The sequence below is a fragment of the Gobius niger genome, assembly GCF_951799975.1.
Source record: "Gobius niger genome assembly, chromosome: 1".
Classification (NCBI taxonomy): Eukaryota; Metazoa; Chordata; class Actinopteri; order Gobiiformes; family Gobiidae; genus Gobius; species Gobius niger.
In genome coordinates, this window is record NC_136852.1 from 39,777,303 (window position 1) to 39,794,666 (window position 17,364).

The 17,364-nt window shown below is 40.9% G+C and overlaps 2 protein-coding genes across 2 annotated transcripts; one reads left to right on the plus strand and one right to left on the minus strand.

Moving 5' to 3' along the window:
* Positions 1-2,202: 2,202 nt before the first annotated feature.
* LOC306970319 (sperm-associated microtubule inner protein 10-like) lies at positions 2,203-16,904 on the minus strand. The gene is made up of 4 exons (XM_079566235.1): positions 16,856-16,904; positions 3,067-3,175; positions 2,845-2,996; positions 2,203-2,328 (listed from the first exon to the last, which is right to left on the minus strand). The coding sequence occupies exons 1-4, from the start codon at positions 16,897-16,899 to the stop codon at positions 2,277-2,279; spliced, it is 357 nt and encodes a 118-aa protein (XP_079422361.1). The 5' UTR covers positions 16,900-16,904; the 3' UTR covers positions 2,203-2,276.
* On the plus strand, positions 7,654-14,480 carry LOC306974175 (uncharacterized protein; the record flags this gene model as incomplete). Its single annotated transcript, XM_079571346.1, has 5 exons — positions 7,654-7,882; positions 10,747-11,792; positions 12,072-12,227; positions 12,834-12,926; positions 14,166-14,480. Exons 2-5 carry the CDS (start codon positions 10,758-10,760, stop codon positions 14,478-14,480), a joined length of 1,599 nt encoding a protein of 532 aa, XP_079427472.1. The 5' UTR covers positions 7,654-7,882; positions 10,747-10,757.
* Positions 16,905-17,364: the final 460 nt, after the last annotated feature.

Genomic DNA, 17,364 nt, shown 5'->3' on the forward strand with positions numbered 1-17,364 from the left:
CACATTTAGAAGGATTTTTCTAATTCCTGACAGAACATCCTTTTTCAGATCAAGAAATCCCTCTGAGCAAATCTGTGGAACTAAGATAACACAAAATAAAACCATATACTCCGGCTCTGTCCATTATTTACATTTTGTTGCTGAAAATATCAGCAATCTTAGCCATTTTTATATTTCTGTCCGTAATCTACAGCAGAAACTTCAGATGGATTCCTCTACATTGAGTGGTTTTCCCGTATTCACCTGCAGTGCCTCAAAGGCTGAACTCTCCCCCTCTCTCAGTGGTGCTTTTACTGTGTGTGTTAATTGTGAGTTCATTTTGAGCCATGGTGCCTTCAGGGCCTCCCTCAGTGCAGGACACTGCAGTTGTCTCAGTATTTATGCTCCATTTGCGTTGTACATATTTGACTGTATCGACTCATGTTTCTCTGAATAAAATGATGTTAATCCTGGAGGTGTTTCTTTCGTCCACTTTTTGTTTTCTCCACAAATACACAACACTTTCAATAATAACAATAAAAACCTTGTGTGTGAAAGCAATGGCTGAGTAAAAAAAGACAAATATTTAGTCTAGTACTGAGTAACTGTTGCCTTTTTATGTTTAGTCGATGTAATACGACACAAAGCACAAACTAATGTGTTGAGAAGGTCCACATGATGATTAAGGACTTGTAGCTGCACTTGTTGGAGCCTGTTGAACGTCTTTACCACTGATTAGGAACATTAAAAAGCTCTTTGCAAAAGCAGCACAGCATGTTGGATAAAGCTGATGGATAAAGACTGATTGACCTCACTTTGAGTGATCTCACTGAGGGAGTGCAAAACATATTTGAATTTGAACTGATACAATACTGATCATTATCGATGACGTTTATGTTATTCTAGAGCAGGGGTCACCAACCTTTTTTCAGCTAAGGGCTATTTTAAAAGCATTAAGTTGTTTCAGGGCTGCCCCGTAAAAAACAAATTCTAAAGACTTACACATACACTGTTCACTTATAGGATATTGACCCCATGTTATATTCAAATAGCTTTATTTTCAACTCATACTGAGTCACAAGAACCGAAATAACTGTAATTTTAAGAATCATCCATCCATCCATCCAGCCATCCATTCATTTTCTTCCACTTCTCCGTTTCCGGGTCGTGGGGGCAGCTGTTGGAGCATTGCACCAGCCCCTTATGGCTCCTCCTGCAGGTGTTGGGTCCACAGGAGGGCGGCCTCATGATTAACCGGGCCTGTTGGTCTCTCATACGGAGCTTCTGACCCGCTCTTTGTCTGACCCGTCACCTCGGACCTGTTTGCCATGGGAGACCCCACCAGGGACACGAAGCCCCCGACAACAGAGCTCCAGGATTATGCAGGTGCTCAAACCCCTCCACCACGTTAAGGTGGCGGTTCCAGGAGGGGATTTTAAGAATCAGATTCAAGAAAATATGTTTTACATTTTAGAAAAAGTCCCAAGGGCGACTGAGCATGCCCCAAAGGGCCCCTGGGTGCCCCCTGTTCTAGAGTAATACAGCGTCAGGTTAAAATGGAATAAAAAAGGAAATTAGTCAAATGTACACATGAGCGTAAACGCCAAATTTGGTCAACGTCATAAAATGATATTTCCTTTGCAGCCTGTATAACATATAATATAAGTATAACTTGTGCAGGCTGGGGGCGGGTCAGATAAATGTTGATTCTTCCACCTCTTTCACTCTGGTGCATGAAATATGTATAAAATATACTAATGATATATTTACTTTAGCTTGGAGCACATTAGCTGGTTCTGATTTCTGCTCTGTACATAAGCAACACAAGGCCAGTTCGCCCTCTGCTGGGTAAACCGTGTATTACAACATAGTCTTAGGGACAGTATTCAGAGTAAAATACATTTACATGTTATTAGAAATACACATTAAAATCATATTTTGAATAATAACGTAAAATCTAGATTTTTATTATATTATGGGTTCCTATGAAGAGCTCTCCATGTGAGAAGTTTACAACAGACTTTTTACAAACACAAGAAGTTCACGTCACACTGACACACGAGTCTGGTTTAGGCTCAGTTTAGGTCTGGTGAAGGTCTGGTGAAGGTGAAGGTCTGGTGAAGGTCTGGTGAAGGTCTGGTGAAGGTGAAGGTCTGGTGAAGGTGAAGGTCTGGTGAAGGTCTGGTGAAGGTGAAGGTCTGGTGAAGGTGAAGGTCTGGTGAAGGTGAAGGTCTGGTGAAGGTCTGGTGAAGGTCTGGTATAGGTCTGGCTTAGGGTTGGTTTAGGCCTGGCTGTGTTTATCTGGACTGACTGTAGAGCCCCCTGGTGGTGACCACAGAACTGTTGTATCTGCAAAAAACAACACATTTGCTTCGAGCAGTTGGTCAAATTATGACTTACAGCTGGAACCAGATGTTTACATACACTTTAGAAAGACATGTGCATTTGTTTCTCACTGACATGAAACCAGAATTAACTCTAACTTTTTTTGTAGGTCAATCAGAATTTTTACAATTATTTCTATTTGCTAAATGCCAGAAGAATGAGGGATAGAATTTTTCTACATGGTTTTATATTTCTTTTTACAAAACCAAAAGTTCACATACATACAGTACATTAATATTATATTATAGACCTAAAAAAGTAAAAGGTAGTTCTGGTTTCAGGTCAGATGCAAATGTGTCTTTTTATAAAGTGTACGTAAACATCTGGTTCCCACTGTGTGTGTAAGTACTGAAGTATTTGCAGTAAAAATACATTGTTCTTTGCTTTGTAAATATCTCCTAATGAATCTATCTTGGCTCATGTGTGACTTTGAGCGTCATGTTGAAGTTTTATAACTGCCAGATGTTGTGGTGTAAACACCTGGAGAAGCGAGAGGACAGGTGAGCTCCCAGCCCGCTCTGAGCCGGTCTGTCCGCTCGGAGCAGCTTCTGGGCGTGGCACAGCCGCTCCCTGCTGCACAGGCACAGGCTCTCCTCCAGGGGGCGCACTGGGATCTGAGCCAACACTGCGTTCTGGAAACAAACATACACAACCCAGGTCAAAAACAGAGAAATGCGGCAACGACTCAACCCGAGCGCTGACCTGGAGCAGCAGCCTCTGGTTCTTCATGTCCTGTTTCCACGGCAACACGTAGAAGCGCGGGATCATGGGATGTCGGGCGGAGAAGTGGGGGGCGTGGCCTGAGGAGCACCTGGAGCAAAGGTAAACCAGAGCGTGATTCAAAATCTACGTGGGGTTACATCCAATGGTATGTTAGTTTTTTGAAAGAGAAAAAGACACAGAATGAAATTCCCTATCGTCGTCATCATCATCATCATCATCATCTTCATCATCAATATCATCATCTTCATCATCATCATCAATATCATCATCATCATCATCATCTTCATCATCATCATCATCATCATCATCAAATCATCAATATCATCATCAATATCATCATCATCATCATCAATATCATCATCATCAATATCATCATCAATATCATCATCATCATCATCATCAATATCATCATCAATATCATCATCAACATCAACATCATCATCATCAATATCATCATCATCATCAATATCATCATCAATATCATCATCAACATCATCATCATCATCATCAATATCATCATCAATATCATCATCATCATCATCAATATCATCATCATCATCAATATCATCATCAATATCATCATCATCATCATCATCAATATCATCATCAATATCATCATCATCATCAATATCATCATCAACATCATCATCATCATCAATATCATCATCATCAATATCATCATCAATATCATCATCATAATCATCATCATCATCATCATCAATATCATCATCAATATCATCAATATCATCAATATCATCATCAATATCATCAATATCATCATCATCAATATCATCAATATCATCATCATCATAATCATCACCATCAATATCATCAATATCATCATCATCATAATCATCACCATCAATATCATCAATATCATCATCATCATCATCATCATCATCATCATCATCATCATCATCAGTTGTTTTTATGAAGTTGCTTGTATTTGTAGTTTGTTGCTTGTATTTGTAGTTTGTTGCTTGTACTTGTAGTTAGTATTTATAATGCTGTCGTCTCCGGTCGTGTTCACCCAGTGCTGACTGTACGTTCGCTGTAATCCAAGTCTCTGTGGTGGAAACATGAATAATGGAAGGAACTCGGGTGTGTTTCCGGGGCCTGGCTCGGATTCCACTGAAGGGACATGACAATCACTGTTTCACCAAAACCTGATTCAAACTCCAGCAAAACATGTCCATCAGTCAGAAGGACTAAAGTATATGTTTTGTTTAAGATGGAGTAAATGTACAAACACTCTGGTTCTTTGTTTGGGTGTAGAGCTCGCGATGGTATTTTCTATTTTGATCCTTCACCCTCCAGACCTTCTCCAGCTCTCCTCTGATCCTTCACTCTCCAGGTCTTCTCCAGCTCTCCTCTGATCCTTCACTCTCCAGGCCTTCTCCAGCTCTTCTCTGATCGTTCACCCTCCAGGTCTTGTACAGCTCTTCTTTGATCCTTCACCCTCCAGGTCTTCTCCAGCTCTTCTCTGATCCTTCACTCTCCAGACCTTCTCCAGCTCTTCTCTGATCCTTCACCCTCCAGACCTTCTCCAGCTCTTCTCTGATCCTTCACCCTCCAGACCTTCTCCAGCTCTTCTCTGATCCTTCACCCTCCAGGTCTTGTACAGCTCTTCTTTGATCCTTCACTCTGCAGGTCTTCTCCAGCTCTTCTCTGATGTCTTCACCCTCCAGGTCTTCTCCAGCTCTTCTCTGATCCTTCACCCTCCAGGTCTTGTACAGCTCTTCTTTGATCCTTCACCCTCCAGGCCTTCTCCAGCTCTTCTCTGATCCTTCACCCTCCAGGTCTTGTACAGCTCTTCTTTGATCCTTCACCCTCCAGGTCTTCTCCAGCTCTTCTCTGATCCTTCACTCTCCAGACCTTCTCCAGCTCTTCTCTGATCCTTCACCCTCCAGACCTTCTCCAGCTCTTCTCTGATCCTTCACCCTCCAGACCTTCTCCAGCTCTCCTCTGATCCTTCACTCTCCAGGTCTTCTCCAGCTCTCCTCTGATCCTTCACTCTCCAGGCCTTCTCCAGCTCTTCTCTGATCGTTCACCCTCCAGGTCTTGTACAGCTCTTCTTTGATCCTTCACCCTCCAGCCCTTCTCCAGCTCTTCTCTGATCCTTCACCCTCCAGACCTTCTCCAGCTCTTCTCTGATCCTTCACCCTCCAGACCTTCTCCAGCTCTTCTCTGATCCTTCACCCTCCAGGTCTTGTACAGCTCCTCTTTGATCCTTCACCCTCCAGACCTTCTCCAGCTCTTCTCTGATCCTTCACCCTCCAGCCCTTCTCCAGCTCCTCTCTGAGCCCCTGGTGTTTCTCTAGTTTCTCATGTTCCTTTTTTCTGATGTTGAAGTCGCTTGGTATTGCTATGTCGACCACAACGGCTTTCCTCAACAACAATGTCCATTGTGTCCGTCTGTATCTGAAAGTCCCACAGGATCTTGGCTCGGTCATTCTCGACCACCTTTGGAGGTGTTTCCCACCTTGACCTTGGGGTTTCCAGCCCATGCTCTGCACAGATGTTCCTGTACACTATACCAGCCACTTTGTTTTATCTACTTATCGAATGAGAAAAGAAGGCCATGGAAGTGACCTGTGGCTTCAGATAATTCACAGAGGAGACGGTTCATGTTTTGGAAGTGCACTCAAAAAAAGCAAACTGGTGGGCTGTTGCATTAACAAAAGTGCAACATGTATAATGTAAGCTAGAATTTCATGTTTCCGAGATGAACGTGATAAAATCATGATGAATGCATGAAATCAGACAACTAATTGAATGAATTAGGTTAATTCATGTTGCCATAAAGTGAGGCAATCACGTTCATATGGTGGGCGGGAAAAGCAAAGCGCACGTTGGACGAGAAGACCCTGCTCTCGCGATACTTCACAAGGAAACATGGGAAGAAGACCGCCATTGGAATACACATGGAAATGGTAAGCAGAAATCCATTGTCATCCATCTAAATGCAAACGAAATACTATGCAGAAATAGTTGTCCATCATTTTCAGTTATATTTGGTCAAAATTGTATATATATATTTAAATATATATATATTTAAAATGTAAATGTTAACAGTCGACCGTCTGACAGGGATCTAGACTGAGGCTAAAGTGGTTGCATGTGCGACAGTTTTTATTATTATTATTATTTTTAATATAGTCTTGTTTGGTCAGTGAGTACAATTTTAAAAAGAGCTCATCTGTGCGATTGATCGAAAAGCTACTGAAGTTTATCAGATGTGTTTTGCACTGGACGGTATCTCGCTATTGTGCACCTCCTCATCGCTCCCTGCTCACAGCAGCAACACCTGCAGAAAAGGAGCCTCTGCTCTGGTGCAAGCAGGTAAACCTCCGCTTACTGCCACAGCTGACGCTTACATCAAAATCTGGCCTAAAAACTTGATTTTATTTTGCGGGACGACGCATCACATACATTTAAATTGACACGGCTGCACGCTAATTCTAGCTTAGGACAGAGCTATCTGGTAATAATACTAACGAAACGATTGATTTTCTCTGTATTCTCCGCTGCCGTTTGCTTTGGGTTTCATGTGTGCGTTCTTTGGGCCCGATACCACACGCTAGTACTCATACTCGTACTCATTAATGTGGTCAGTAACTGATACCACTTGATGTGCAGTGCAGTGCACCTACGGGACACTCCTCTCAGCTGAGGAGAGCTAAGAGCAACAAACTAGTGAGTTCTTCCGTGGAAATGCAATATTCCTCATAGTCTGTGAGTAAGTCCGCTCTATCCACCTAAATCAGAGCCAGTGCTGGATTTAACCAGTGCTAAATGTTGTCTTTTTGTGCCTCCATGCTGGGTCTGCAGTGTTTACACGCAGCTAATGTTGCTAGCTAGCGGCTAGTTAGCGGCTAACGGCTTTGGCGATTCTTACGCTTAAGTGCTTAATTTATCTGTAAAACTAACCCAGCGACTAAAAAGTACTCAGAAAATGCAAATTATAGAGATATAGCATGTCCATGTTGAACGAATTCTAGCTGGAGCAAAAATAATCAAAATGCTGTGGTCTAGGCTACTGGCTAAGTTGCTCTAAACAAACACAGTTGTAAAGCAAAAAGAGGCCAATTAGTGATAAGTACTATTCCTTAAACGAATACAGCACAGGCAGTGAGTAAATTTTGGACATGGACTGATCTGTCTCTGATGAGCAGTGCAATAAAAAAATATTGAATAAAAAAAAATAAAGGTAAGGAAATGTAAGTGTGAGTGAAGGAACATAATTATTAATCAATATGCTGTGCAAAAGTCTGTCTATAAAAATGAGATGCAATAATTATAGTCACATAACATATAATGTTATTTGAAAATAGAATAAAATTAGATAGCATATGACTCAAGTACTCTTAAAAACATGAACGTTCTCTGAAATGCATACGGATACACATGAAGCTTTTCTGTCTTAACATGAAAACATTGTAAAATAATTTTTAAAAGGTATTCTGAACTTATGTATATGTTTATTCATCAATTCCTAGTCTGTCTGTGACCTACCTGTTCATGCACGTCTGTCAGTGATTATATGCTTAGTTTCATGGGCATTCATTGATCTAATTATTAATTGTTCTCTCTATTTTATTATAGCAACCGCAAGAGTGTCCTGTCCGACCACGCCAGTGTCTGCTGCCCTACCGCAAGAGTGTCCTGTCCGACCACGCCAGTGTCTGCTGCCCTACCGCAAGAGTGTCCTGTCCGACCACGCCTGTGTTTACTGTTCAGCTGCATAACTGCCTGCTCGAAAAATTCGGCGATCTGAAACGGTGAATTTCTTTAGGTGAGGAGATGTGGGAGTGTAAGCAGTGTAATATATCTCTATCCAGTAAATTTGAGCTACTAAAACATATGAGACTAAAGCACCGTCATAGGCAACGTTACCCATGCCCACACACAAAGTGCCCATGTACTTTTAAGACATGGAATGCTCTTCACATTCATTTAAGTAGAGTCCACCCTAAACAAAACTCTCAGGAGCAGCTGGAATTGTCAACGTTCAGTTGTCATTTGTGCACTTGTAGTGATCTGCCAACAGAAAAGGATTATTTTGTACATATTGGCACTCATTTGAAGAGTAATGAAACTGTTGCTTGTATGTTTGGGAGTTGCAGTTTTCAAACAAATGTATACGGAACATTTCACACTCACAAGAATAGGAAACACAATCCACATGTATTGAAAGATTTCAAGCCGGGTGTAGTTACAACCACTGGAGTTTCACAAGAATCCACTGATAATCCTGACCAAGAGGCACTTAATCAAGATGACACTGCAGTTGAAATAGACCATGCCTGTGTGAGTAGTGATATAGACGTCATTAAAAACCTGCCTGAAGTAATTGAGCAAAATTTTGCTGCAGCGTTGCTCAAGTTGGAGCATTTTGCGCATGTGCCAGGAACAAAAATTGATGACTTCTTAGATGAACTGCACTACTTGCTAAGTTCAGCAACATTACCCCTTTCCATTAATATTCTTGAAGGTGTTTTTCAGAAACATAGTCCCACAACTGATAAGTCTGTGATAACAGAAGTAGCCACTGCTCTCTGTGCATCTAACCCACTGCTCAAAGCCATAGCGAAGGGTGGTCCCTTGAGCACATCTTATCACCGCAAACAGTATTATAAAGAAAGCTTTGATGTTGTAGAACCCATTGAGTACATCCTTGATGCTAAGGAGAAAAAAAGTTTTCAGTATGTGCCTGTACTTAAGTCTTTGCAACAGCTCTTTGACAGGAAAGATGTCGTAGACAAGGTAGTTGAAAACCACAAAGCACATCAGAGTAATAGGGTGACTGGTGAGCAGCATACTTACAAATCTTCTCAGGATGGTTCATACTTCCAGGAAAACAGTTTTTTGTCAGATGAGTTGAGAATTTTGGTAAGTTTATACATAGATGATTTTGAGATATGCAACCCTCTGGGAACTTCTCGTAGGAAACATAAGCTTTGTGGAATCTACTGGACTTTGAATAATTTACCTCCAGGCTCACATTCGTCACTATCTTCCATTTACTTGGCAGTCTTGTGTAAAACTGATGATGTAAAAAAGTTTGGTTATAACCGTCTCTTGCAACCTCTTCTTCAAGATATGAAAACTCTGGAGCAAGAGGGAGTTTTTGTTCCATTGCTTGGCAGATGTCTTAAAGGCACAATTCAGTTTGTTGCAGCAGATAACCTGGGAGCCCACAGTTTAGCTGGTTTTAATGAGAGCTTTTCTGGTGGGCATATCTGTAGATTCTGCACAGGAACAAGAACAGACATCCAAACAAATGAAGTGAAGTCAGGTGCATTCACTCTCAGGACAAAAGAACTCCACGACTCTCATGTGAAATCAGCACAGGAGAATGGCATAAGCAGTTTTGGGGTGAAAAGCCATTGCATTATCACTAAAACGCTTGCCCACTTCAGTGTTCAAACAGGTTATCCACCGGATCTAATGCATGATGTTTTTGAGGGCATTGTGCCGGTGGAGCTTGCACATTGTATGGCATTGCTGATTTCCAAAAAATATTTAAATCTTGAAACCCTCAACAAATCTATCCTGCATTTCCCCTACAAGTGGGCAGATAAGACAAATAGGCCACATGCAATCCCACGCACGTTTTCAACAAGGAAAACAATCGGTGGGAACGCTCATGAAAACTGGGCGCTATTGAGACTACTTCCATTCATAATTGGGCATCTGGTGCCTGAGGATGAAATGGCATGGCAAATATTGTTGGACTTAAAAGACATTGTAGAGCTTGTAGTGGCTCCGACACACACAGATGAGTCCATTGCCTATCTTGAGGGAAAAATTTCAGAGCACAGACAAAAGTACCAAGAACTCTTCCCTGATGTGAAACTGTTGCCAAAACACCATTATTTAGAACACTATCCCCAACTGATCAGGATGTTTGGTCCTCTTGTGGGACTCTGGACCATGCGATTTGAGGCCAAGCATAGTTTTTTTAAGCAGGTTGTGCGACACACCAATTGCTTTAAAAATGTGCCCCTCTCGCTAGCTACTAAGCATCAGCTAATGATTTCATATCAGTTGAGATCATCTAGTTTTGAGAGAACTGCCCTACAGACTACACATGTTTCAACAGTTCCTGTGGATGTTTTGAAACAGGAAATAGCTCAGACTATTGAACAGAACTTCCCTGGCTCAACTGAAGTTCACCTTACTAAATGCGTGTCAAGCAAAGGTGTAGATTTCAGAAATGGGATGATAGTTGCTCATGGGTCTACAAGTGGACTGCCTGACTTTGGAGAGATTATTCAGATTTGCATTGTACATGAGAGACTGTGTTTCGTGCTGAAAAGGCTTTCTGGGTGGTACAGGGAACATTTCAGAGCCTTTGAGCTGCGTGGATGTCCTGCCGGAGAAACTGTTCTGATTGAGCTTGGTGAACTGGCTGATTACTACCCTCTTGCTGACTACCTTGTTGGACATCTCAGAATGGTGACGTTAAAAAGATACATACATTTATAAGTTGGGCTGACCTTCAGAGAGAGAGGGAGAAGAGAGAGAGAACAGATGAGGGATTGATTAGAGATAATGCATAATAGATGAGTCTTTTGTCCTTATTGTTGTTAATATTCAGATATACTGTACTCCTGTCAAAACTTACAATATTCTTTTTCCTTATTTTTTCCACAGTCTGTCGTGTAATGGCTGCCCCGGTGAAACTCAGAATCATACTAGGAGATAACAATTCCCAGAGATTGATTCTTCCAGATGGGATTCCAGAGTCTGTCAATGATCTCGCACAGCAAATTAAGAGACAGTGTGGAATAGAGGGGGTTTTCAGGCTTCAATTCATGGATGCAGAATTTGGGAATGAATTCAGCAACTTGCTGTCAATATCGGATGTCCAGGACAAAGGTACCATTAAGGTCATCTATATTTCAGATGCCCAGCCTGGTGGCTCCACACCCCCTCCTGCTGCACCTCCTCCCTCCTCAGCTTCGTCGTCCTCCTTCTCTCCAAATGACGACTCCTCCCTTTCATCTGGTAGCTCTTTTGATACAGACATACTATCTTCTCCCGAGTCCACCTCCTCAAGATCGACTGCATGGCCTGTGGTCTTCCAGGTTCCCAGGTTCTCCTATGATGCTGAGCTACAGCTGGACAGGGCCAATGCTGCTTTCAAAGCAACCGGAACTTTGTTCAATCCTGATGTGAAACTAAAATCCACCATTCTAAATGGCTTAGCTGAAATGATCATCCAGTACAAAGTGTACCTCTCTGACTCAGAGTTTGAGGACGTGGCAGAAGCTCTTATATCAAAGCATCCATGTTTGAAAGAGCCAGGTTCTGTCTCTGGATATGGCGGATGGAAGGCAAGCTTGAAGTATAAACTCGCTAACTACAGAACAAAGCTCAGGGGGCTTGGGTGCCCTGAAGTTGCATTGAATTCCCTAAAACATAAGCCTGAAGGCAAAGTCAGTCCTGCCTATGGTGTTAAAAAGCCAAAAAAAGCAGAAGTGAACTACTGCCCAGCCTATCCAACTGGTGAAACAGCAGAGACGCTAGAAGTGATAAGAGTGGCCCTCCTGTCAGAAGTACAGAAAAGAAACAACGACGACAAGGTGGCGAGGATGATGGACAAAACCTTCGCACTCAGAAGGGAAGAGGTAGTCCGAGAGGCGCCCATGATTGCAGATTTCAAAACAAGGTGGCCGGCTCTCTTCAATGTGCGTGAGGTAAGAATGATTGTGCGACGGAACAAACTAATATTAATTTAATACACAGTGCCGAAAATGAATGAAAAAGTCATTAACAGTAAGATGTCTGTCTTTCAATGAAACCATTTTCAACTAATGTTTACAGACTAAATGTGTATGTTCCATAGAAAAGATTGATAATTTCACATGTGGTATGCATGTTTTCCATGGCCTGCACTGCCATATCAAATTTGACATTGATCTCAAAATAGGCACAGTTGAGTCTTGTTTACCATTGTTTTGTTGTTGTTGTTGTAGGTCAGTTCCGAATTCAAGAGAATCACAACAATGCATCTGCAGTCAAAGTTCTTCGCTGAGCTGGATGCTCACTCTGCAAATCTGCTCAAGGTGTATGCCAAGAAAGGTGGTGTTCAAGGGAGAAAAATCAAGAACATCATGGTGCCCATAACCCAGGTATGATAACAATGGGGAAAAAAAGCTTACAACCATTGACTTTAAAAACTGATCAATGACTTTTCCTTGCATTGTCACTTTTTCATCATTTTTAAAGCTTTTTTTGCTGTATTCTCATTCTCACTTGCATCTCATTGGTCCTTTGTTGCTTTTTCATCCTCATTTACGTCTCGTTTTTGTTGCTATTTTGACACTTTTTTTGATGAAGCTTTTAGATTTAGGTCAAGTCGAACTGGAGAAAATGGGCTGAAGTGGGGATTAAGAAATTAACTGAAAGCCTGACCATTGTGAAAATGGCTAATGTTCTTGAAGTAAGGGACATGCTCAAATCAATTCCTGTATACTGTAATGTATTTAACTGAAGGGGGTAGATTTACAGGAAAGAATCTTCAGTTTGGCCTTTTCATATATGATTTGTACAATTTCAGACTATTAATGAAGGGTTCACAATCTTTAGAGTAGTAGTGAATACAGTGGTTCTCCAGTCTCTAAATTTCTTCAAAGTTCTAACTTCCTGTGAAACCCTGCTCTGCTAGAAAGTTGAGATGTTTTTCCTAATGTTTTTATGTTTTTGTTCTGCATTTCCTTTCTGACCTTCATACTTAGACGGACAGCATCGACGTTAGACGAGAATGCGTCCTCAAAGGTCTTTGTGTCTACTTGAATGAAGATCCGGAGAAGCTGGTGAAGGAATACACGGTATGTTTATCTTTTATGTTTGTTGAGATTTTGATCAGTTGGTATGAATGGGGTTTCTTCTGGGTTCCAATCGGCTGTAAAATTTGGAAAGATAAGGTCTTAAAAACCTCTTTTTAATCTACCTACATACCCACAGCATTGCATTTCTAGACAAATCACTTAACTTACAAATTGATATCCGCACATAATAAAAATGTATTAGGCCAACGGCACTGTCGGTGTATCATTGCTCAAAATCAATTTTGTAATCCTACATTGACACATCCCCGTTTCTCGTAATCTTGTAAGTATTTTATTTGTCATTGTACAACCGTACAACAAAATTGTGTTCAGGTGTTAGTCCTGAGCCACGCCGCCACTGTGGGCCAACTTGACAAGCATGTTTTTGGAGGTATGGAAAACCTGGCTGGCTGCCTTCAGTCTCCTCTCAAATGGTGCACTGCCTCCTGGGTGTGTCCTTGTTTCACAGCGTGGTGTCCTACACTGGTTAGCTCATCCTCCTGCAGTTCTCTCCTGTCCACAATAGCCTTTCACCATCTTCTGGGAAGAGCTTAGTTCATCCATTTTTTTTCTCCAGGGAACATCCATTTGCCAGAACAATAATAGGGACAGAAGGCTTGTGTGGCTTTGCTGTGAGTCTCGCCCGGATACCTTCTCATTTGCCCCTTCCTTGTTTCCTGTAGTGCCTCTTGTGACGCCTCCACTGTGGGGTGCTCTTGGTGCCTCTAATTTTTCAGAAGAAGAAATGTGTAGGTCTCAAATGTCTTTAGCTCATAAGCTGTTGTTTGTTTACTTTTAAAACTAAAATGTACTAAAGCATCCAGTAGGAACTCAGAAACACAGAAACCCCAAATACAATTTGCAGAAAAAGGCAAAAAATAAATAAAACGCAGCTTTACAAAGAGGGAACTAACTGCTTGTTAAAATTTGAATAAGCTCCATAATTTAAGCTTTTTTTTATTCTTTTAAGAAACAAGTTGTTTTGCAATTAGCGTGTCGTACTGGAGTCTTTATTTACTGGTATTTCCATCATCGTCTTGCGTAACTTCTTCCAGATTTCGAACGATTTCCCTCAGTTTCACGCGAGAGTGTATTTGTGTGTATGTGTTTTTACTCTCAACTCCTTCTGTCTCTTCCTTTTAACTACCTGTCCACCACACAGTCATGAAGTTAAAAAGATCCATGTCTGAACAGCTAATGAAGGTGAAGCTTTGTTAATGTGTTTTTTTTTTGTCACAGACGGCTGACGAAAACATTGGAACGGCCATGGCAGAGACGGTCTTCGGAATCTTTGTCATGCGACAAGAAGGAGCAGAGCCTGGTGATGACCCTGAGGATGTTGGAATCATTCTGGAGGGGGTGGAAGTACTCAATGAGTTGGTAAATGTGCCTTTTGCTGTGGCGATGTTGCTTGCTCTTGTCTATGCTCTAAACTTGAGCTACCCTCCAGAGCTAAAATATACCTTTGAAGCATTGCAGAAGATCATAATGGAACTAGATGGAAACAGACTATCCAGGAAGATGCAAGTTCTCAAAACATTGCTTTGCCGTTAGTAAAGTTATTAGAGATTCATTGTCACTGCAATTCAGTGAGTGGATTTGGAACTTCGATTGCGGTTAAATATGAAGGAGTCCCTGACACAGATTGTCAAAACCTCTTACCCCGCGTTAACCAAGTGCATTTTCTCCAGTTCAGTTTTACCCAAATACTATAGCTTCTCGACATGACTTCAGACTATAGGCCAGAGTAACACGTATCAAAACAGATCTTTTTCTCATCACTTATTCCTTTCTTTTTTTTTTGTCGCTCCTTTGTTGCGGTTTTGGCACATTTCTGAAACTTTTTCATTGCTTTTTTGTAGCTTGAGTTTTATAGTGCTTTTTTCTCTTTTTCATCGCTTTTTTTTTTTTACGTTTTCATATTTTTGTCACAATTTTGTTGCTGTTACAAAACCTTTTTCAAGATTTTAGATTTGGGTAATGCCAAACTGGAGAAAATGTTCAGGTGGGGGTTAAGTACTTTTATTTTTCTTTGTTATATTTCAACTGGTTATCTATACTGTATGTCCCCTAAATGTGGTCTGGACATGTTCTTCTGTTAACCTGTGTTTAAGTAAGTTCACATACAGGTGCAAAAACTGTTGCATTATTGCTTATTTGGAGAACAAAACCATTTTATGGCAGCATCTACATGTTACGTTTCTACCTTTGATACTACAGTTTGCATTGACATTAGTTTAAATGTGTTGTGCATATATTTTATTGGAAAGTAAAACGTTAAAAGGGGACTACGAAGATGGTATCCAACTCTCAAAAGTATCTTGAAGTTCAGGTCTTTTGTAATTCATTCTCTTGGCACTTATAAAAAATTAAAAAAAAAAGCAGTATGCTGTATACCAGATTGTCAATTAAAAAAGAAAAAGTTTGAACAATTTTTGTCCTGTGGCAAGCAACTGTTTGTGTTAAACTTTGTTGCACTTTGGAAAAAATACATTTTTATGGCAATATCTGCTGTTTGTCTTTTCTTTCTACCCTTGACACCAAGCAGTCTGTACTCTTTGTTGATACTCTTCACTGAACACCTTAAATTGTTTACACTTAAATTGTATTCTTTGAATGACCGTAATTAAATTATAGAAAGTATTTCCACGTGATTTAATGGCTTTTTTTTAGCATTAACTTTTTCTGTTGGCCTAACTAATTTTACTTGGGTTGGATCAACTTAAAGATAGTTTTGTAATTTCACTACAGTCAAATTAGTGGATCTAATACGATTATATTTAATCAGTCCTACCTCAAAGAACCAAGTTAAATCAACCCCAATGAATTAATTGACCCAACACATCTAAATTAAGTAGGTCCCAAACCTTGTAAATAAGTTCAAACAACTCTAAGATATGGCTTTGAACCAAGTCAAGTACATCATGTTGGACTAACAAAATTGCTTAATGCTGAAAGAAAGCTATTTAATCACGTGGAAATACTTTCTATAATTTTTTTATGTTCATTCAAAGAGTTGTTTTTTTGAGTGTGAGCAGCTGAAACATGACGTCAGTGACTACTCTTACGAATGTGTAACTTTTTCACTGGTTGCTTTATAATGCCATCACAGCTTCAGCTTTTAGTCAATGTAGTTTTGTAGCTTTAGAGCCAATAGTACATGGTTCATTCAGCAGCTAATCTACTAGCTGCTAATGCTAACGTTAATGTGCATTTTAAAACCCAGAGAATCATTTGGCCTAATGCTGAACTGGTTTAAGAAGTCTGAATATTTACAGATTAAAGACGTTACAAAGGGTATAATACACAACCACAATGTGGAGCTGGATCAATAAACCTTCAGACAGTGAGTTGATAAGTCCGTGATGAAGAACGGCCATTTCCCTCTGGTTCTGACACTGGTTTGGAATATTTTATCTTAAGAACTAGAAGTGACCAGTTTCCACATACACACCAATAAAAGTTTTAACTCTCGATTCCCCAAAAGGGGGCGTTGCTCAGCAAAAGTTCCCGGATGTTGCTCCATCTCCTGCATGGCTCCATGTAAGCTTTCCCTGGAGCATCTTACACCCTGCTGTTATGAGCTGGACAGTTTCAGGGGAAATAACAATAGGAACTGAATAAAATGAATCTGGTGGTTTAGGCCTGTCCATCAGGTGTCCGACTCGTCTTCAGCTCGACCGCAGGAACACATCCTATTTTTGACAGACACCGGAGCGTCATCAATGGCTTTTTTCTACAGCACAGTAGTTTATTGATCCTGCATAATGAGCCATGTCTTCCACAAAAGGGAAAACATGGGATAATTGTCTACATTAACGTCCAGGCGGAGCTCATAAGTTTAGAGATAAATCAATAAATAAGATGATTACTAGAAAAAAAAAGTTGATTCTCTCTCTCTAAAAACCCACTCGTGTTTTGTCACTCACCGGAGCTGCTGCTGCTGCTGTCCCCGCTCTGTGTCGGACGCCATGTTTACGGTTGTTATGGAAACGCCAAACACTGCATTGTCAGGCGCTCGGTAACGGAGTCACTCAGCCAGCTACTGAAGGCAGTTGAAAAACACAGGAGCGCTGCCACCTTGTGATGTCATCAGGTGGATGATCGTTGTTACGGGGCTGATGTTGTGCTGTTTGGTGTGCACGTGTGTGAACATGGGCTGGACTTTGGAGCAGATGCAGATGGAAGTGGGGCAGTCTCGGGCTGACCTACAAAGCGCTCCAACATGTGTGAAAACAGCCTTAGGTCAGACCTGATGTGGTCAACACGATAAGTCCTGTGTCACAGAGCACAGTATCATCATCTCACTGAACATCTGTATGTGACTCATGATTATTCAATCAAAAATTCAGTTTTTACATGTTAAAATTGAGTTGATACTTATAATGATAAAGGCATTTTCAAACAGGGGCCAGTCTCATGATAAACTGCAATGAAC